This window comes from Octopus bimaculoides, chromosome 28 (genome assembly GCF_046866305.1).
Source record: "Octopus bimaculoides isolate indiv1 chromosome 28, ASM4686630v1, whole genome shotgun sequence".
NCBI lineage: Eukaryota > Metazoa > Mollusca > Cephalopoda > Octopoda > Octopodidae > Octopus > Octopus bimaculoides.
In genome coordinates, this window is record NC_142955.1 from 16,076,329 (window position 1) to 16,099,080 (window position 22,752).

A 22,752-nucleotide genomic window follows, 5' to 3' on the forward strand; every position below is an offset into this window, starting at 1 on the left:
GTAAGCGACGGAGTGCCAACAACATCGAAGATAGATGGAAATGTGTGTGTGATAAAGAGGGAGAGAACGAGAACGTGTATGCTTGTGTTTCGTGTACAGTCTGTAAGATAGACCATGTGTGTCTGCATGCAATAGTATTTGTGTATGGTCAAACGTTTATCTATCAACATATTTAATGGTTAGTGTCTTTGCTTTTGTCAATAGATTGCGCGTATTGACCTTTACATCAAGGAATTTTATTTTGTGAATGGGGCAGATAATATTACAATTGTATTTCTCTCTTCGTCGTTCCTTCTAATAAATCAAGAGAATAAGGAATTTATCTATCAACATATTATACTTAACGGATAAATATAAAAGCATACAAAAACACGGAGAGGTGCACAAATGTATGCTTACCAGTCTGTGAAAGTCTATCATTTTTTGTTTATTTTTTTATTATTCTACTTTGGTTAGGTCGATCTGTGACCCCCTTCCATAGTCTAAAGCCCTATTGAACAGTTAGAACGACTCTCTCGCAAATGTTCATAAGTGTAACTCCCCTACTCGAGTTTTTTTTTTTTTTTTCCTTATAACTTTCAGAAAAATGGATATTTTTGTTAATGAAAATTTCCACAAATACCTTTCAGATGCAGATTACGATTGCATCGGAAGTACTGTTAAAAAAAAAAAAAAACTATATTACGTCAGAACCTTTTAAAGTATATCACCGGTGTCATTCAAATGAGGGAAAAATTATCAACGACACCGTCTCCTTGTTGTGTTTCTAATTAATTGTGTGAATCTAATTATATATCATGTATAGCAATTATCTCGTGTTAAGGTGAACGTTAAAGTTTGTGGATAAGATATGGCGATCTACATGTTTCAGGATTGCTGTTCGATCACCTTCGTGATTCAATGATTCGTTTGATCACAACTTTACATCGTTAGTTTGTTGTTTAGTGGAAATGGCTTTTAATCAGCAACAAATCAATCAATGAACTTTCCTCATCCCGCTTCCCTTCTCATCTTTCAAACTGAAAACATTTATTACATTGTTATATATTTTTCGGTTATTCCTAGGAAGCAATCCTCATTTATTGGGACAGTACTTATACCGGTGTATGCATATATACACTTACTTATCGAGTACATGTTATATACGCACACACTTATTTTCTTGGTTCGCCATCGCTGTTAGACATTCATATATTTTCATACTTTTGAGTAGTGCTACATGGTCGTTTCATTACAGCATCTCTCAGATTTCACCGAAACACTACAGTCATTCCTTTAATGGATGTATATTCCTTAGTCTACATAACATAATTTAACGATGTCTATATTTTCTATTGTGTGAACTACTTGGAAATGGCCCAGTGAACCACTTGGAAATGGCCCAGTCAGCAATAAAACATTTTATTGGTGAGTAGAAAATATATCTACATTACATCTGTTCCTCACATGTAAACAGAGGACTGTGGTATCTAAGACAAGAAACTGAACTATGCTAGATTAACTCACAAAAATTTGTCAGCTTTAAGAATTGTTCAAGAATTGATATGGAGAAGGTTAATCAATTGGACTCTTCAAACACAAATGTTATTAACAATATAGATACAGTTAGAGATAAGAAAGCTCTAGAGAAAAATGTTCCTGAATACTGCTGTGAGATTTGTGTGAAGACATTCTCTTCAGAACATGAAGTCTTCAAACATAAAGAAATACACACTAAGGAAAAATATTTCCATTGTAAAATATGTGACAAATATTTTGTTTCTAATAGTAAATTAACAAAACATACAAGAATACACACTGGAGAGAAACCTTTCCATTGTGAAATATGTGGAAAATCATTCTCTGATAATTCTAATCTTGTCGTTCATATGAGAATCCACACAGGGGAAAAACCCTACAGTTGTGAAATATGCGGGAAGTCCTTCTCTGAAAATTCCAACCTTGCAGTTCACAGAAGAATTCACACTGGTGAGAAACCTTTTCATTGTGAAATCTGCGGCAAATCGTTTGTCTATAACAGCAAGCTAACAAAACACAGAAGAATGCACAGTGGAGAAAAACCGTTTTATTGCGAACTATGTGAAAAGTGTTTTGTTGATAACAGTGATTTAGCAGCACACAAAAGAAAGCATATCAAAGAGAAACTGTTTAATTGTGAAACATGCGGGAAATCGTTTCTTAATAATTCTCATCTTGTTATCCACAAACGTAGTCACACTGGAGAAAAACCCTATCGTTGTGAAATATGTGGGAAATCTTTTGTTGATAATAGTTACGTAAATAGACACAAACGAATACACACTGGAGATAAACCTTTCCACTGTGAAATATGTGGGAAATCTTTTATTACTAACAGTCACTTAAAAACTCATAAAGTAAGTCATACTGGAGAAAAGCCATTTCACTGTGAAGTATGTGGTAAATTTTACATAAATAACTATTCTCTTGTTATACACATACGTAGTCATAGTGGAGAAAAACCTTTCCACTGTGATATTTGTGAGAAATCATTTACTACTAATAGTCAATTAAAAACACATAAAATATTACACACTGGCGAAAAACTGTTTCACTGTGAAATATGTGGCAAGTCTTACATAAATAACTCTTATCTCATTTTACACATTCGTAGTCACACTGGAGAAAAGCCATATTATTGTGAGATGTGTGGGAAATCCTTTGCCTCCAATAGTAATTTAACAAAGCACAAGCTGATACATTCTGGAGAAAAACCTTTCCACTGTGAAATGTGTGAGAAATCTTTTATTAATAACAGCGATTTAAACAGACACAAAAGGACGCACACTGGAGAAAGACCTTTCAGTTGTGAAGTGTGTGGCAAGTGTTTTGCGTCCAATAGAGATTTGACTACTCACAAACGAATACACACAGAAAAACCTTATCACTGTGAGACATGTGGGAAATCTTTCTGTGCTAATTCTAGTCTAATTGTCCACAAACTTAGCCACACTGGAGAAAAGCCATATCATTGTGAAGTTTGTGGGAAATCGTTTAACAGAAATAGTCATTTAAAAAGACATAAAGAAATCCACTCTCGAGGAAAGAAGACTTTTAATTACAAAACATGAGACAAATCTTTTTCTTATAATTCTAAACTTATCAATTGTCATCATCCTTTAATCATTTCGTTACCAACGAAAGCCGAAACCGTCTCTGGCTCTGTAGTACGAAATGTCTTGTTTTTCATACGTTTTGAATTATTGCTGCTGGGAGCTGGCGCACCAGTCGTGGTAAAGTCGATCGGTCGTAAATCGACGACTTGTACCGGCAGTTCCGAACAGACCGACAGATGGAGAGAGAAAGTAATCCTACGTGGCGATCGACAGCTATGGTGTATCACCGTACAACTCTCCTGTCTTTTACTTGTACCCTAGCGCCGTTCTAACAAATATCACTCTGTCTATCTCTTTCCGGCATAACTACAGAGTTGTACCCCCCCCCCCCCCACCGACTTTGGAAGGTCATAACTTTCAGAAAAATGAATATTTTTTAATGTAATTTTCTATGCATATATTATTTATTATGTAGATTCCGAATATACAAAAATTTTCGGTGAAAATGTTTTGGAATGGGGGTGGGGGACAATTTTCGGAAATTCCAACAGAGTCCACTTAAATTCCTCTTAACTTCCAGGAAAATGAATATTCTTCGTGAAATTTTCTACAAATAATACCTTGATGCATGTACATTTCGAGCATGTAGGAATTTTGAAGGAAACAACTGCAGGTTATTTTTGAGAAGTGTTCCCCACTCGGTGGTGTTTCGGAGCAAGTCGTCCATAATTGTTTCATTTTTGTCTATTATGTGCATCCGTAGATTTCTAATGGAGTAATACGCTGCTTCTGTTCTCTTCTACTTCTCTACTAGAAACGTTTACTTTGGAATTTACTTCTATTGAGAAAAAAAAAATCGTGTGCATGTTATTTTTAACGTAAGTTTTCTTATGACGGCTTCTCTTTTCTGCTTATTATTTCATTGATAATATATAAGACGTGATAATATATAAGAGCACCTACCAACCTATTTCATATCAGAGGTCCCCAGCCATTGGGCCATGGCTGGAACTTGTCTGTGGATTATTTGCTATCGGGCTACAAAGAAAGAATTAAGTTGTTTAAAATTACATAATAATTAAATTGAATATTGGACTTAAATTTTAAAACATTTGTTTAAATAGTCAATATTCATCTACTCAATACTATATATCATAACTGTAAGTCATCATCATGGTTTAACGTCCGCTCTCCATGCTAGCATGGGTTGGACAGTTTGACTGAGGAATGGCGAACCAGGCTGCAATCTGATCTGGCAGAGTTTCTACAGCTGGATGTCCTTCCTAACGCCAACCACTCTGAGAGTGTAGTGGGTGCTTTTACGTGTCACTGGCACGAAGGCCAGTCAGGCGGTACTGGCAACAGCCAGACTCAAATGGTGTATTTTACGTGCCACCTGCACAGGAGACAGTCCAGCGGCACTGACAATGACCTCGCTCCAATGTTTCTTCAAGTGCCTGTAAGGCGTCACTGGTAACGATCATGCTCAAATAGTGCTATTTACGTGCCACTGGCAAGGATCACGCTCGAATGGTGCTGTTAGCGCTCCACTGGCACAGGTGCCAGTCATCGAATTTGGTTCGATACATTTATAAATGAAGTATCTTTTAATAGTTAATAAATACCTTCATTATTTATAATAACTGTAAGTACATTTTGCAATTATTTTATTTGTAATAATTTTAAGATTTTGCTACATGAGAGTGAAAGAATTATACACTTTGTCATCCTTTTAATAAATTACTCTTTTTATTATTGCTTTCTTTATCGAAATGCACGGAAATTACACATGTGCCATCGTAGGAATATTGTCCGGCATGAAGCCAGTCCATGGTATAAAAAAGATTGGAGACAAGATTTCTATACATCCCATTCACAACTCCATGTAAGGGAGATAACTTACCACAGCGAACTATTTAATAAAATCTACCTTTCATTATTTTAATCTTGAGTTTGTCTTTAAGACGTTTCGTTTCAGCTTCAGTCGGACTGCAAGACAATTTAGAGAAATTACTAAAATGATTTGTGTATTGTATAAGTTTAGTCACTTTATTGCACATTAACAGCAAAATCATACATCTTTGGTTTCATTCACTAGAGAGCGGTAGGATTATTTTAGTCACATGACACACCGTACTTCCGTTTAAGCTACAACTTGTTTGAATCGGGAGGAGAACCACGTGTTTTTGTATATTTCTACGGAGATATGGTGTGAGTAGATATATTTTCACAATACTGGTTTGTATAGCATAACAGGTAAGATATACACACCTATCTATCGGTTAATCGTACGTGCAGAATCGGGCTTGAAGAAATCCGGGAATACTTATACCGTGTATTGAGTATTTGGTTCCCCCTTCCTGTCTCTGAAGACGACCAGGTTTTCAGCTTTAAACTTTGTGGGTCCGGAGGGATTGAGGCCTTCCGTGCTTCCGACCCACCTCTCTTTAGCTTCTCTGGTCATATCTAATTCAGATTGCTTTACTCCAGAGCACACAACTCTACGCTACAGTGAGCCATGTTGAGCAGAATGTTCCTAAGTAGACTAAGTTTCACCAAAGGATAGATCTAAAGACAACACGGGATAATTTCCTATTTTACGTCCCTAAAATAAATTCACAGTTGAAATTACACCAATGAATTGCACAAGTATTCTTGTTGCAGTGGACCTTATGAGAAATGTCTTTGGGAGAGAAGTCGTGGGCCCAGCAATATGATAGAAGGATGATATTGAAGAAAGTGAGATGACTGTTTTCGAACCAACTGCCTTGACGAATGCTCGCTTTGTTTATGCAGCTATTAGAGTAACCACACATTTTACAGTTGGTAAATTAAGTAACAGTTGTCTACTGGGGTTGATCTAATCGACTGGCCCTCTCCCCAAAAAATTTCGGCCCTTATACCTAGAGTAGAAGAGAATTTAGAAATGCTGAAACACTTTCGTTATTTTGATCTCTCCTCTATAACTTATACAGTTTCTTTATTATTTCAGATGTCATTGGCACAGAAAAACTATTGTTCATTGGATACATCTGGAATATTTACCATGTTTTTTTTTAAACAAAAGGAAAATGATTTAGAGAAGAGATATAATGACCCAACTGCTATAAATCTATGTTTGAATTGTTATGAAATATTTGTTCTGACAAGAGATTCATAGTAACATTTTTCCCTCTCATTACCTGGTGCTTTTACATTCTAATTAAACTTGAATATATATTTGTAAAGGGGTCTGCAGAATTTTAGATATCGATAACCTCACAATTGATAGCAGTAGATGTATTTCTAAGGAATAAACTATAACAAGAAAAAGGAAATTATATGCTGTGGTGAGAGAACAAAGATAAGGGGGAAATTTAATACTGTTAGAAGCTTAAATGGTTGGGTTTCTTTGTATCCCTTAGAGAAATGTCAAACGAATTAGGAAAATCACAACATTGTTGTGAAATCTGTGGTAAATCATTCTCTACAAGTAGTGAGTTAATTAGACACATTCGTGTTCATACAGGTGAGAAGCCATTTCATTGTGATATCTGTGGTAAATCGTTCTCTCAAAGCAATGACTTAATTAAACATAAACGTATTCATACAGGAGAGAAGCCGTATCACTGTGATATCTGTGATAAATCATTCTCTGTAAACAGTACCTTAATTCAACACAAACGTATTCATACAGAGGAAAAACCATATAATTGTGATATCTGTGGTAAATCATTCATTGCAAAAGTTAACTTAACTAGACACAAATATATTCATACTGGAGAAAAGCCATTTCACTGTGATGTGTGTGGTAAATCATTCACTGGAATTGGTGACTTGATTAAACACAAACGTACCCATACTGGAGAAAAACCATATAATTGTGATATCTGTGGTAAATCATTCTCTAACAGTAGTAATTTGACGAAACACAGATGTATACATACAGGAGAGAAACGATATCACTGTGATATCTGTGGCAAGGCATTCACTGACAGCAGTCACTTAAAAAGGCACAAACGTATTCACACAGGAGAAAGACCATATAATTGTGATCTTTGTGTCAAGGCATTCACTGGAAATAGTCACTTGAGACAGACATGTTCACACAGGAGAGAGACCACATCACTATGATATCTGTGGTAAATCATTCTCTAGAATTACTAACTTGACTAGACATGAACGTATTCATACAGGAGAAAAACTATATAATTGTGATATCTGTGAGAAAGCATTCTTGGACAGTGCAATCTTAAAAGGACACAGACATATTCACACAGTAGAAAACCATATTCCTGTGATTTCTGTGGTAAATCATTCTCGTGGAGAAGCAACTTAACTACACGTGCATCTATTCATGTAAAAGTGTGATTATATTATTGTCAAAATTCATTAGAACACCAGACATGAACCAATATTTCAAAACCATTCCCCCTGCTAAATCATGGCTTAACTTTTGTGCCCTTAACAGTAATCATTGACCCCTTGACAGCAACCATACATGTTTCAAGTATAAACATGCTTTTATATATAGTCCATATAACATACTTCAAGGATATAGGAAAGATATTTGATGTCATGTTTAAATAAGGCAGGAACTGGCAGAATTGTTAACATGTCTAGCAAAATGCTTATCAGCATTTCATTTGTCTTTATAAAGTTATGGAAGGAAATGAAGACCAATTTGAAGATTGTGTTTTGAAGCCAAGAAGAAACAAAAAACAGGGAAGTGTTGTTTCTTACACTCTCAAGAAGAATAAGGTTCTGGATAAACCATTTCGTGAATCTGTGGAGAGTTTCATTACAGAAAATCGACCAAGGAGGAGAATCTGGATATTCTCTCTGTAGAAGTCAAATTTTGTCATAAACATGTCGTGCTGCACAGTAATAAGAGACCTGGATGAATTTAGAAGAATGCAAATGCCACGAACCATTCTGGAAATGTCTTCAGTTAAGTAATGAGATCTGCAGCAACATCTGGACCAAGTCTGTTGAGACTGGAGGAATTTCAGAGCAGAAGAATGGGAAACCACAACATTAGCATATCTGTAAAAAGTCTTTTACTCAGAAACGTTGCCTAAATACAAATATATTAATACGAGAGAGAGTCCATTTCACTGTGATGTCTGTGGTAAATCATTCTCATATAATAATGTCATGAATCACAAATGTATTCATACAAGGGACAAACCATATCCCTGTGATTTCTGTGGTAAATCATTCTCTCTCTTAACCGAATGTATATCTATCCATACAAAAGTGTAACTATATCAATGTCAAACTTCATTGCATCTCATAACAACCAGCATTTTAAGATCTTTTTACCCTGAGTTAGTCCTGTGGTCTTAACAGTAATCTCTACAGCCTTCCCTTGAATCATACTCATCATGGTTATTTCTTTGAGCTACTATTTTCTGACCACATTCTCTGTATGTAAACCACTTTAGTAGCCTCTTGCAACATACAGGGATATGGGATTCTATCTGTATCCATTTCTGGTCTGAACTGGATACAACTACTATGTGAAAATTGCTTCTAATAATATGTATCTTATGTAAACAGAAACAAAAAAAATTTTATAGACAATGTAATAGTATATAAGAGCAACGACCAACTTTGTATTTTATATCAGGGGTCCCAAACCCCTAGTTCTTGTATCATTTGCTACCAGGCCAGAAAGAAATTAACTTGTTTAAAATTATATAATATTTAAATTGAATATTTGACTTTAATTTTAAAAGAATTGTTTAAATATACAACACAATACTCAGTACAATCTCTCATAACTAAGTACATTTGTAATTAGTGTATATTTTACGTTTACCTTTACTGTCATAACTGTTAGTACAGTTTACAGTGTATTTTTTAATTTTTTTATCTTCTATATCATCATCATCGTTTAACGTCCGCTTTCCATGCTAGCATAGGTTGGACGATTTGACTGAGGACTGGTGAAACCGGATGGCAACACCAGGCTCCAATCTAATTTGGCAGAGTTTCTACAGCTGGATGCCCTTCCTAACGCCAACCACTCAGAGAGTGTAGTGGGTGCTTTTACGTGTCACCCGCACAAAAACGGCCACGCTCGAAATGGTGTCTTTTATGTGCCACCCGCACAAGCCAGTCCAGGGGCACTGGCAACGATCTCACTCGAAAATCCTACGGGAGCCAGTCAGGCGGTACTGGCAACGGCCACGCTCAAAATGGTGCATCTCACGTGCCACCCACACAAGAGCCAGTCCAGGGGCACTGGCAACGATCTCACTCGAAAATCCTACGGGAGCCAGTCAGGCGGTACTGGCAACGGCCACGCTCAAAATGGTGCATCTCACGTGCCACCCACACAAGAGCCAGTCCAGGGGCACTGGCAACGATCTCACTCGAAAATCCTACGGGAGCCAGTCAGGCGGTACTGGCAACGGCCACGCTCAAAATGGTGCATCTCACGTGCCACCCGCACAAGAGCCAGTCCAGGGGCACTGGCAACGATCTTACTTGGCTTGCCGGGTCTTCTCACGCACAGCACATTTCCAAAGGTCTCGGTCAGTAGTCATCACCTCGGTGAGGCCCAATGTTCGAAGGTCTTGCCTCACCACCTCAGCCCAGGTCTTCCTGGGCCTACCTCTTCCACGGGTTCCCTCAACTGTTAGGGTGTGGCACTTTTTCACGCAGCTATCCTCATCCATTCTCACCACATGTCCATACCAGCGCAATCGTCTCTCTTGCACACCACAACTGATGCTTCTAATGTTCAGCTTTTCTCTCAAGATACTTACACTCTGACGGGTATTCACATTGACATTACACATCCAACGGAGCATATTGTCTATTTTCTTATGTGTTCTCAAATGGTTCGACCAAATCAAATCAAATTTTACAAGGTCATAGTACTAAGACCCATGTAATTTTTCTTTTCATTTTGATTAAAGCAATATAACGTTGGCACTGGTTCCGTATTACATACTCTTTTTCTACTCTTTTACTTGTCTTAGTCATTTGGCTGCGGCCATGCTGGGGCACCGCCTTTTAGTCGAGCAAATCGACCCCAGGACTTATTCTATATCATATTACATATGATATATATAGGCGTAGGAGTGGCTGTGTGGTAAGTAGCTTCCTTACCAACCACATGGTCCCGGGTTCAGTCCCACTGCTTGGCATCTTGGGCAAGTGTCTTCTACTATAGCCTCGGGCCGACCAAAGCCTTGTGAGTGGATTTGGTAGATGGAAACTGAAAGAAGCCCGTCGTATCTATATATATATATATATACACACATATATACGACAGGCTTCTTTCAGTTTCTGTCTACCAAATCCACTCACAAGGCTTTGGTCGGCCCGAGCCTATAGTAGAAGACACTTGCCCAAGGTACCACGCAGTGGGAATGAACCCGGAACCATGGGGTTGGTATGCAAGCTACTTTCCACACAGCCACTCCAGGATTTTAATTTCATTTGATACACACTTATTTCATTTGAAACCACCTATTAGGTGCGTTTCTAATTAGTTGAACTAAATCTAATTATATATAGTAATTATCTTTTGTTAAGGTGAACATTAATGTTTGTGAATTAGACAGGGCAACCTTCGTATTTCAGGGTCGGTGTTCCATCACCTTCCTAATTACATATTCCATTTGATCACAGCTTTACATCGTTAATTGGTTGTTCCATATTTTACAGGACAGGGGAAATGGCTTGTAATCAACAACAAATCAATCAATAAACTTTCCTCACCCTTCTGGACTTTAAATAGAAAGCACAAATTATTCGCATCGCTATTGTTACACATATTCTAGCATGCTTCCATTAATTGAGTTCAGGTGAAGACCCGGCCACCAACAAGTATTCTAATGATATGTAGAAAATGTATTGGGCTATACGTGGCAAATGTTCCACACGTGTGAACAGAAGTCTATGACATCTAAGACAAGAAACTGAATCATAATTATTTATCTTTAAAAACATTTCTCAGCTTACAAACAATTCCTGGAGATTTAATATAGATTTACAACTGTCCTTCACTCAACTCTGCAGAGCTTTTATTTCTGCGAGCTGCACGGTGACTTCAATAGTATAGGAGAAATGCAGGAGAAAAAAAAAAAAAACAGTACCCAATCCATGCCATAAAGTGGTTAAAATTAGGGAGAGCCTCCAGCCATAGAATACATACAAAAACATACACTGAAGTATGATGCAAACCTTGGACATATCAGATCATGGAACATGGATATTAAATGATAATGATTATATATGTGTGTGGAAGGAAATGGAGACATTAACATGCAGATATCACTTCATTCGAATTCATGTAATGAAATTCCAGTCCTACAGCTGTTTCTGTATCCAATTCTATTACAGAAATTAAAATGAAATTAATTGAATTTAAATTCTCATATTGAAACTGATCAATTAGGTATTTTTTCAGGGAAGAATTTTCCCAAAAGGGAGTTACATTTTAATGTGTTGGCTAACCTACGACAGACTCAGACATGTGCATTGTTTAAAAAGTTATGGAAAACTACAAATTGGATGACAATTGAACTTTTTATTTCTAAAAGACCAAAAGGCTAAGGATTATTTCAAAGTATCTGAAAGAAAATTTTAACAGTTACCCTAAAGTAAGATTGATTTGCCCAGGTAAATGAAACCTGAGTAAACTTAGTAAAGCTATTTTGGATAAGTATATACAAGTTCTTAAAGAAATAGATTACAACTCTGGTCTAGTACTTCTGAAGTAACATTGGTTTAATAGAATTATATTTAAAAGTAGGAATTCATGCAAATAGATATTGACAGCTATTACTCTTCAATTAACATACAGGTACGACAGAAACAGTGAGAAAAAGTTGTGGTGAAAGAGTACAGCAGGGTTCGCCACCATCCCCTGCTGGAGCCCTGTGGAGCTTAAGTTGTTTTTGCACAATAAACACAATTTGTCTGGGAATTGAAACCGCGGTCCCACGACCATGAGTCTGCTGCCCTAACCACTAGGCCATCGTGCCTCCGTTTGGTTAACAGTTCCATTTGCTAATCAAATTATGAGTAATTTGAGTGGAACCTTATACAAACTTTTCTGTAAACATTTTACAAAGGAAAATAGATGTGATGTTATTAACCCCAGGCTTCTTAGAATTGGTTATGCTATATCTAATAATTTAGGCCAGATTATATCTTCCATTTATGAAAATAAAAAATAATTATCTAATTTTTATAATAATTGTAATATTAGTTTATGCCATAACAAATGAAAGTAAATTTGGGACGTCTAGTGTATAAAGGGATACAACCCGTGTTAAATCCCATCCGAACCTCTCGAATGTAGATGAAGCAGTAAATTGCACTGAGGTGGAACAGAGTAAGAATACAACTATTTGTGAAAATACTTGTTGCAACTGCAAGGTTCAAAGTGAATGTTTACTTAAAAATTATTATAAACGAAAGAAGACTAATGAGTGACAGTCCAGGTGAAATGAGGGGATTCCACTGAGATGAATGTCTGTCTTGGAATTGGTTTCATGTATTTTGAACACCATCACCATCACAGAATTTCTAAGGTCTTCCAAACAATATCAGTGGTATAGATATCCACCAGAGAAAAATCTCTGTGAATATTTAAAGAGCAACAGTATTGAATCACCAATTTAGATTTAGAAGAAGATCAGGATGATCTACTGAAGTCTTTGGATTATGATTCCCAGCCATCTTCTGCACCAAAATTCCTCCAGTCTCAACAAATTAGATGTCCAGATGTCGTTGCAAAGCTTATTACATTGACCGAGGACATTTGCAGTACGGTTCATGGCATCTGCATTCTTCTAAATTCACCCAGGTCTCTTACTACAGTGCAGAACAATCTTTTTATGACATGTTTATTCTACAGAGAGAATATCCAGATGACCCACTGTCGTAACGATCCCAGCTTGAATTTTTTTTTTTCCATGAAACTCTCCAGATTCAAAAAATGGTTTATCCACAGCTGTATGCTTCTTCTTGGGAGTGTAATAAACAACGTTTCCTTCTCTTCTCAGCTCCAAAACACAATCTTCAATTTGATCCTTTCCTTCATTTCTTTCCATAACTTTATCAAAACAGATGAAATGCTGACAAGCATTTTACCAGACATGTTAACAATTCTGCCAGTTTGCTGTCTTATTATTTACCAACGACATCAAATATAATGACAGTATCTTTCCTATATCCTTGAAGCATGTTATATGGAATAGATATACAAGTATGTTTGTACTTGAAATATGTATGGTTACTGTCAAATGTTAAGCCATGATTTTGCAAGAGAAATGGTTTTAAAATATTGGTTGTTGTTGGGTGTTCCCATGAATTTTGACAATGATACAATCACACTTTTCCATGGAGAGATGCATGTGTATTTAAGTTACTTCTCTGAGAGAACGATTTACCACAGAAATCACAGTGATATGGTTTCTCTCCTGTATGAATACGTTTGTGTGTGGTAAAGCTAGAGTTTTCAGAGAAAGATTTTCCACAGATATCACAGTGATATGGTTTTTCTCCCGTATGAGTACGTTTGTGTTTCATCAGGTCACTACTTCCAGAGAATGATTTACCACAGATATCACAGTGATATGGTCTTTCCCCTGTATGAATACGCCTATGTTTTCTTAAGACTCTGCTGTCAGAGAATACTTTACCACAGATATCACAATGATATGGCTTTTCCCCCGTATGAATACGTTTGTGTCTAGTCAAGTCACTAATTTGAGAGAATGATTTACCACAGACATCACAGTGATATGGTCTCTCTCCTGTGTGAATACGTTTGTGTTTAGTTAAGGTTGAGTTGTCAGAGAATGATTTACAACAGATATCACAATTGTATGGCTTTTCCCCCGTATGAATACGTTTGTGTGTAGTTAAGTGACTATTTCGAGAGAATGATTTACCACAGATATCACAGTCATATGGTCTCTCTCCTGTGTGAATACGTTTGTGTTTTCTTATGACTCTGTCAAAGAATGCTTTGCCACATATATCACAATTATATGGTTTATCCCCTGCATGAATACGTTTGTGTGTAGTCAAGTCACTAAATCCAGAGAATGATTTACCACAAACATCACAGCGATATGGTCTATGTCCTGTATGTATATGTTTGTGTTTAGTTAAGATCGAATTCTCAGAGAATGATTTACCACAGATATCACATTTATATGGCTTCTCCCCTGTATGAATACGTTTGTGTGTAGTCAAGTTACTAATTCCAGAGAATGATTTACTACAGATATCACAGTGATATGGCCTCTCCCCTGTGTGAATACGTTTGTGTTTCTTTATGACTCTACTGCTAGAGAACGCTTTGCCACATATATCACAACTATATGGTTTTTCCCCTGTATGAATACGTTTGTGTATAGTCAAGTCACTAATTCCAGAGAATGATTTACCACAGATATCACACTGATATGGGCTCTCTCCTGGATGAATACGTCTGTGTCCTTTTAAGACTCTACTGCTAGAGAATGCTTTGCCACAGATATCGCAACGATATGGCTTCTCTCCTGTATGAATACATTTGTGAGTTGTTAATTCACTACCTACAGAGAATGATTTACCACAGATAATACAGTGAAATGGATTCTCTCCTGTATGAATAAGCTTGTGTCTGCTTAACTGTTTATTCTCACTGAATGTCTTGTCACAGATATTACATTTAAATGGCTTCTCTCCTGTATGAATACGTATGTGTTTAGTTAAGTCACTGTTTTGAGAGAATGATTTACCACAGATCTCACAGTGATATGGCTTCTCTCCTGTATGAATACGTTTGTGTCTAGTTAATGTATTGTTTTGAGAGAATGATTTACCACAGGCATCACAGTGAAATGGCTTCTCACCTGTATGAACACGAATGTGTCTAATTAAGTCACTACTTTTAGAGAATGATTTACCACAGATTTCACACCAATGTCGTGATTTTCCTAATTCTTTAGACATTTCTCTATGGCATATAAATAGATCCCACCATTTACGTTTCTCACAGCATTAAATTTTCCCCTTATCTTTCTTCTCTCACCACAGTATGTAATTTCTTTCTTTTTGTTCTCGTTATAATTTATTCCTCAGAAATTTTTCCAAGTGCTATCAACTGTGAAGTTATCAATATCTAAAATTCTGCAAACCCCTTTGCAAATATATTGAAGTTTAATTAGAATGCAAAAGCACCTGATAATGAGATGGAAAAATCTTGTTATGAATCTCAGATCAGAGCAAATATTTTATAGCAATTCAAGCCTAGATTTGTAGCAGTTGGTTAACTATATCTCAGTTCTCTAGAACATTTTCCTTTTGTCTTCAGAAAAATGATAAATATACCAGATGCGTCGAACGTACAAAAGTTGTTTTGTGCCAATGTCATCTGAAATAATAAAGAAACTGCATTAGTTATAGAGAAGAAATCAAAATGGAAGTGTTGTAACATTTCTACATTGATTAACAAGTGACATCGTTTAACATTGGGTGAAACCTAACTGCAACTACACCTTCACACTATGTAACATTACATAGATATATGTAGTGTTATACAATGTTGTAAATATATAAATAATATTCTATATATGTATATATATATATATATGGCACTTGTGCCCGCAGCATGTGTAAGGACTTACAAGCGAGATCGTTGCCAGTGCCCCTAGACTGGCTCTTGTGCGGGTGGCACATAAAATACACCATTTTGAGAGTAGCCGTTGCCAGTACCGCCTGACTGGCCTTCGTGCCGGTAGCACGTAAAAGCACCCACTACACTCTCTGAGTGGTTGGCATTAGGAAGGGCATCTAGCTGTAGAAACTCTGCCAAATCAGATTGGAGCCTGGTGTAGCCATCTGGTTTCACCAGTCCTGTTAAATCGTCCAACCCATGCTAGCATGGAAAGCGGACGTTAAACGACGATGATATATATATATATATATATATATAATTGTGTCAGTTCCATGTAAAAAACCATCTGCCAAGTGTAGGGCATCATGGAGACAATGTGACCAATGCAGGTGGGACTTAAAAGGTACCTGACGAGCCCTGGGCCTCACAGAAAAAATGTGACCAATGGGGTGTTACGTAACAGGCAACTGTGCCGCTGGCACCTTTGGAGCATTGGATCTCTCAGAGGCAATGATATATGACCAAGACCTTTGGCAATATGTCATGCTAGAGGAGAAGACCCACCAAGCCAATTCAAATTATAGTCATGGTGGATACTGGTGTCATACAACTAGCACCCATGCCGGTGGCACATAAAAGCACCCATTACACTCTCGGAGAGGTTGGCGTTAAGAAGGGCATCCAGTCGTAGAAAGCATGCCAAATCAGACAGGAGTTTGGTGCAGTCCCTCAGCTTCCCAGCCTTGGTCAAACCATTCAGCCCATGCCAGCAATGACAATGGATGTGACATGATGATGATATATATATTGAAGTCCAGAAGAGTGGACAACCATATACTTTTCTCATAAGAAATACTGTCATTGCTCTTTACCACCGGATCAGTAAAGACTGAGTGTACTTATGATCAATGACACCCCATCCATGACTATCCTGTTTTTCCATCTGGCATTATATTTCCAGGATTACATCAGCAAGTAATCTTCAATTCTCAGGACCAGAAGGTTTAAATTGGATGGAATTTAGCTGTTGTTACTAGCAGGTGAAGTGACCATATATAGATCAAAGAAAAAGAAATATTGATGAATAAATAAAATTCAACTGAATCTATGCTTTTCTTCTGTTACATGTTTCAGCCATGCTGGAGCACTGCCTTAAAGGGTTCTAGTTGAAGAAATCAACCACAGGACTTCTTCTTTGTAAGCCCAGTATTTATTCTATCACCAACGTTAGTTGTCAAGTAATGAGGGGGGGACAAACACAGACACACACAAATATAGATACATCCTCTAATTCCTTATGTACTTTGTACTTCTATATGTAAACCATGTTGGCAAAATAACATAGTCTGCCATGGACACCTGTGCTTTGGTTCTTTCTTTCTTTTTCTTTTCTTCCTTTCTTTTGTCACTTTTGCTATGAATTAAATTAATGAATTCAACGGGATACACCGTCTGCAAGTAGTTGGGTTCAGCATATTATCCTCCATTTTCTAATTGTTACACAAATTTTGGGTAAAACCTCCACTTTTACCCGCTCCCATTGATTGCACCTAGTATAGCACTAGTGTAGCAATAATTGGGTACCCTCCCAGCAGTATACTGGATAGATACTATCCCTTAGTGGGTTGAACCCCCAACCCCTAACTCTCTCACGTTATATATATATATACATATATCTATCTATCTGTTTGTCTGTATATATATATATATACATACATACACACACACACGATGGGTTTCTTTCAGTTTCCATCAACTAAATCCACTTGAAAGGCTTTGTCGGCATTAGGCTATAGTAGGAGACACGTGCCCAAGGTACCATGCAGTGGGACTGAACCCGGGACCATGTGGTTGGGAAGCAAGCTTCTTACAGCACAGCCATGCCAATATATAATATATATATATATATGTCATCGTCATCATCATCATCGTTTAACGTCCGCCTTCCATGCTAGCATGGGTTGGACGATTTGACTGAGGACTGGTGAAACCGGATGGCAACACCAGGCTCCAGTCTGATTTGGCAGAGTTTCTACAGCTGGATGCCTTTCCTAACGCCAACCACTCAGAGAGTGTAGTGGGTGCTTTTACGTGTCACCCGCACGAAAACGGCCACGCTCGAAATGGTGTCTTTTATGTGCCACCCGCACAAGCCAGTCCAGGGGCACTGGCAACGATCTCGCTCGAAAATCCTACAGGAGCCAGTCAGGCGGTACTGGCAACGGCCACGCTCAAAATGGTGCATCTCATGTGCCACCCGCACAAGAACCAGTCCAGGGGCACTGGCAACGATCTTACTTGGCTTGCCGGGTCTTCTCACGCACAGCCCATTTCCAAAGGTCTCGGTCCGTAGTCATCGCCTCGGTGAGGCCCAATGTACGAAGGTCTTGCCTCACCACCTCAGCCCAGGTCTTCCTGGGCCTACCTCTTCCACGGGTTCCCTCAACTGTTAGGGTGTGGCACTTTTTCACGCAGCTATCCTCCTCCATTCTCACCACATGTCCATACCAGCGCAATCGTCTCTCTTGCACGCCACAACTGATGCTTCTAATGTTCAGCTTTTCTCTCAAGATACTTACACTCTGACGGGTATTCACATTGACATTACACATCCAACGGAGCATACTGGCTTCATTCCTTGCGAGCTTACGTATGTCCTCAGCAGTTACAGCCCATCAGCAGTTACAGCCCATATATATATATATATATATATAGTGATATAAATATATATATATATGTCATCGTCATCATCATCACCGTTAAACGATGATGATGATGACATATATATCATCATCATCATCGTTTAACGTCCGCCTTCCATGCTAGCATGGGTTGGACGATTTGACTGAGGACTGGTGAAACCGGATGGCAACACCAGGCTCCAATCTAATTTGGCAGAGTTTCTACAGCTGGATGCCCTTCCTAACGCCAACCACTCAGAGAGTGTAGTGGGTGCTTTTACGTATCACCCGCACGAAAACGGTCACGCTCGAAATGGTGTCTTTTATGTGCCACCTGCACAAGCCAGTCAGGCAGTACTGGCAACGGCCTCGCTCAAAATGGTGCATCTCATGTGCCACCCGCACAAGAGCCAGTCCAGGGGCACTGGCAACGATCTTACTTGGCTTGCCGGGTCTTCTCACGCACAGCACATTTCCAAAGGTCTCGGTCAGTAGTCATCGCCTCGGTGAGGCCCAATGTACGAAGGTCTTGCCTCACCACCTCAGCCCAGGTCTTCCTGGGCCTACCTCTTCCACGGGTTCCCTCAACTGTTAGGGTGTGGCACTATATATATATGTATGTATGTATACACACACATATACATGAATACACACACACACACACATATACATGAATATATCGTACAGGATGTCATCAATGGTGCAAACAACATGAAATACTTAAAGAAATGAGAAAAAAATGGAAAACAGGACAAGTAAGCACAGAAACAGGATGTCTTGCCGTAGGGAAGGTACATGGTTACCCAGAGAGAGAGAGTGGGGGTGAGGGGTGAAGACAGAAATAGGTGAGCTTTCCATTGGATAATATCAGTTATTGTTCGTTTATTGGATTCATCTAGAATATTTTGACTGGTTTGGATGTTAAAAAGCGTTGTAGGCCCTTTACATATAGCAATTGGTGGCGGAAACAAATACACATAACTGTTCATTTGTCTTTGAAACTTTTTATCCCCCCACCCCATGTCAGCATGGATTACACAAATACATTATTGAACCATATCTTCTGGCTTTTCATAGAAAGGATTTTATTTTCAATTACACAGGCCTCTGAAAGCACAGGGCAACCAGGTGTGAAGGCACATAGCTCGTTGGCTCACAATCATGAGGTAGTGAGTTCGATTCCCAGACCAGGCTGTGTTGTGTTCTTGAGCAAGACACTTAATTTCATGCTGCTCCAGTTCACTCAGCTGTAGAAATGAGTTACCTTTGTTTGTTTTTTTCTTTACCGAAAAAGCAATAGTGCTTACAAAATCGGTCCGGAGGTCCGGCTCTAGGAGTCGGTGGTGGGTAATGAAAAAAAAACTCATTTCTCGAAAAATTTTTCTTTCAATGAAGCAATCATTTCCATCTTATGTGGGCCACATATCGATGACGATTCGCTATATTATCTATGGTTTCTTCCACAATCTCTTAGAGTAGATCTCTCACCCGCTCAATATATTTACGCACCATACAGTTAAAGAGAAGAATCCTCACATGTGCAGACCAATATAAGGTGGACAATATAAATAGAGGAGACATGAACGACGGTAAAACTTGGTTACAGTAATACGTACAAAAACAAAGCGAGAATTTGTCAAGGCAGTTGGTTCGAAAACAGCCATCTCACTTTCTTTAACATCATCCTTCTATCATATTGCTGGCCCCACGACTTCGCTCTGAAAGACGTTTCTCATAAGGTCCACTGCAACAAGAATACTTGGTCATCTTCAACTATTGGAAGGAGGAACCGAATTCTCAATACACGGTACAGTATTCCCGGATTTCTGCAAGCCAGATAAGAGGTCCGGCACGTACGATCAATCGATAGATAGGTGTGTATATCTTACCTGTTATACTATACAAATCAATATTTAGTGTGAAAATATATTTAATCACACCAAAACTCCCTGAAAACACAATAAAAACACGCTGTAATTTACTCACCCGTGTCAAAATAAAAAGATTGTGGCGGAAACGGAAGTATAGTCTGTCATGTGACAAAAGTAAAACCACCGCTCTCTAGTAAGTAAAACTATATTGAGATAAAGGGGAATAATAATAATATTTTAATGCAAATCACCATGGTTACTGTGGTAAATATCTGGCTCTGATTAACGAATCTTCATTAGTCACTAGCGGCCTTGGTGATGATGTTCTAAAAGATATATTTTATACTTTGTGATTTCGTGTGTCGAAGCATATTTCGTTTTGTCTGGAGAGACTCTTTTTATTTTAGTGCTTTGTTATTTAACACACTCACCGCTAAAGTTTCCACTCATTTATTTCTCCTACAATTTTCGTTGAGTCTTGCAACCTTTTCAATAGTCGGTGACTGTCCGTTATCCGAGCTAATTTCTTTTTGTTTGTTTGTGCGCGCGTATATATAAGCTCGAAGAATTGAACAATCTATCTTGAAACGAGCACTTCGTAGGCAGGACTTAACTAGGATCTATTTTAAAACGGGGGCACCAGTTTTCATTTATGTTTTATGTAGTGTTTTTGATACCGAAAGACTTTCAAACTTCGTATACTTATCTATTTTGTGTTATAGAACAGAAAAAAATTTTTGTATTCGAATTTATTTCATGTAAAAAATTGTCTTATTTCGATAATTTCTACTAATCACTGACGTCTATTCAGTTGAAAACAGTTAGCGCTGTAACGGTGTATATCGTATTAATCCCCTAACCCTAACTCTAAAATTGTTACGCACAGCGTAATTTATTATATAAAGAATATATGCGTATAAATTACGATTAAACCGGATGAAATATGTCACAGGGAATAACATTTTTATGACTGCCCAGCAGTAACTCTATTCAGCTGAATAGACGTCAGTGATTGGTTGAAATTACAGAACTACGACAACTTTAACATGGAATAACTTGCGATGTACGTTTTTTTGTTAAGAAGACTAAGAGTAAAAGATGTTTTATATGACACATTCTACCAGTGTCCCAAGTTTCAAAGTGTTTCGTTAGTGTTTCGTTAAGAAAATACTGGTGCCCCCGTTTTGAAATAGATCCCTTAACTACAATCCCAGACACTTTCCTGCTTAAAAATATTTCTAACGTCTGCAGTAGATTTTGTTTGTCAAGAGCAGGACTTACTAGTCATATAAGATATCATGACAGTATTTATTAATTGAAGAGTTGGCCTTCATGCATGTATGTGTGTACGTTTGTATGTATGTATTCTGCATATTCATGTGTTTGTGTGTGTGTGTTTGCATGTGTTGTGATTAACGTTGCTTCAGGAGGCAAGCTGTCAGAATCGTCAGAGCACTGGACGAAATACTTATTGGCTGGGGTTTTTCTTTATCTTTCATCCTTTTGGGGCGATAAAATAAATAGCAGTGAAGCACTAGGGTTGATATAATCGCCTTATCTTCTCACTGGTCACTGCCCTTGTGGAAGATTTGATACCGCACGATTTTCACTAAGAAAAAAACAATCGGATTTTTTCATGGAATCCAGTACCCTGACCTCCTAATAAACTGCAAACCTCTACTTTTTGTTCGGAAAAAAAGGGGAGGAGGAGAAACGACCCCCTTAACACGGGATCATTGGAAATTTTTTTTTCGTTGAATGAATTCCAGTGACCTCCTAATATGCCATAAAATCCTTTAGGGGGAGGGGTCCAGAAAACGGGGTGGAGCAGGGTAGGGTGGAAGCCTCGGAAATTTCACCCCCATCCCATAGGGAAGTACACCCATGCAATTTTCACTAAGGAAAAAAAAAGAAAAGGAAAAACTTGGATTTTGGCCTGGAATCAAGTACCCTAATTTTCTAATATGCTGTAAACCCCTTATTTTTGTTCGGAATATATGCGAGGTGGGAAACCGAACCCCCCACATCCCTTATCCCGGAATCATTGGAATTATTTTTTCTTTTTTTCGTTGAATGAATTCTAGTGACCTCTTAATATGTCACAATACAGTTTTTGGGAATCCAGAAAACGGGGTTGGGTGAAATGGAACTTTCAGAAATTTTACCCACTCCCAACATTTTACAGAAATACATTTTCCAGAGTGTGAATTACATGGTTCGTTATTAAAATATATGAACAATGTGGATTAATATGTTGACATTTATATTGTGTATATTTATGCTGAACATATTTTTCCTGAAGTCGTAGTCTATGCATATATATGAAATGTATAATATATATGTCTATGTATATATATGAAAGGTATTAATATCCAGAGGACCCAAAGAGTGGCAGGAAACACTAGGTAAGCGCTATGGACAGACTGTAGTTAAATTCTTGGTTCTATAGTGATATGAGTGAGGAGTCTAATGTGGGTCTTGTATTAGCATGCACATATATATATTAGACA

General features: G+C 37.9%; 3 protein-coding genes across 8 annotated transcripts; 2 read left to right on the top strand and 1 right to left on the bottom strand.

The window, feature by feature from the left end:
• Positions 1 to 540: 540 nt before the first annotated feature.
• Positions 541 to 9,994, top strand: LOC106868493 (uncharacterized). 6 transcript variants are annotated; one of them, XR_016238846.1, is made up of 3 exons: positions 541 to 1,407; positions 6,067 to 9,232; positions 9,345 to 9,994. XR_016238846.1 is itself a non-coding variant. In XM_089344591.1 (2 exons), the coding sequence occupies exon 2, from the start codon at positions 6,483 to 6,485 to the stop codon at positions 7,185 to 7,187; it is 705 nt and encodes a 234-aa protein (XP_089200717.1). In that variant the 5' UTR covers positions 541 to 1,407; positions 6,067 to 6,482; the 3' UTR covers positions 7,188 to 9,994. The 6 variants fall into 6 exon arrangements, 3 of the variants coding, with proteins under 3 accessions (XP_089200717.1, XP_089200716.1, XP_089200715.1); XR_016238845.1 differs by lacking the exon at positions 541 to 1,407 and adding an exon at positions 5,071 to 5,330; XR_016238844.1 differs by lacking the exon at positions 541 to 1,407 and adding an exon at positions 5,072 to 5,285.
• LOC128251128 (uncharacterized) lies at positions 1,401 to 5,013 on the top strand. Its single transcript, XM_089344433.1, has 2 exons — positions 1,401 to 3,952; positions 4,878 to 5,013. The coding sequence occupies exon 1, from the start codon at positions 1,545 to 1,547 to the stop codon at positions 3,087 to 3,089; it is 1,545 nt and encodes a 514-aa protein (XP_089200559.1). The 5' UTR covers positions 1,401 to 1,544; the 3' UTR covers positions 3,090 to 3,952; positions 4,878 to 5,013.
• Positions 9,995 to 11,581: 1,587 nt separating the features above from the next.
• LOC106868506 (uncharacterized) lies at positions 11,582 to 20,427 on the bottom strand. The gene is made up of 2 exons (XM_089344425.1): positions 20,358 to 20,427; positions 11,582 to 15,447 (listed from the first exon to the last, which is right to left on the bottom strand). The coding sequence occupies exon 2, from the start codon at positions 15,024 to 15,026 to the stop codon at positions 13,410 to 13,412; it is 1,617 nt and encodes a 538-aa protein (XP_089200551.1). The 5' UTR covers positions 15,027 to 15,447; positions 20,358 to 20,427; the 3' UTR covers positions 11,582 to 13,409.
• Between the last annotated feature and the right edge of the window lie 2,325 nt (positions 20,428 to 22,752).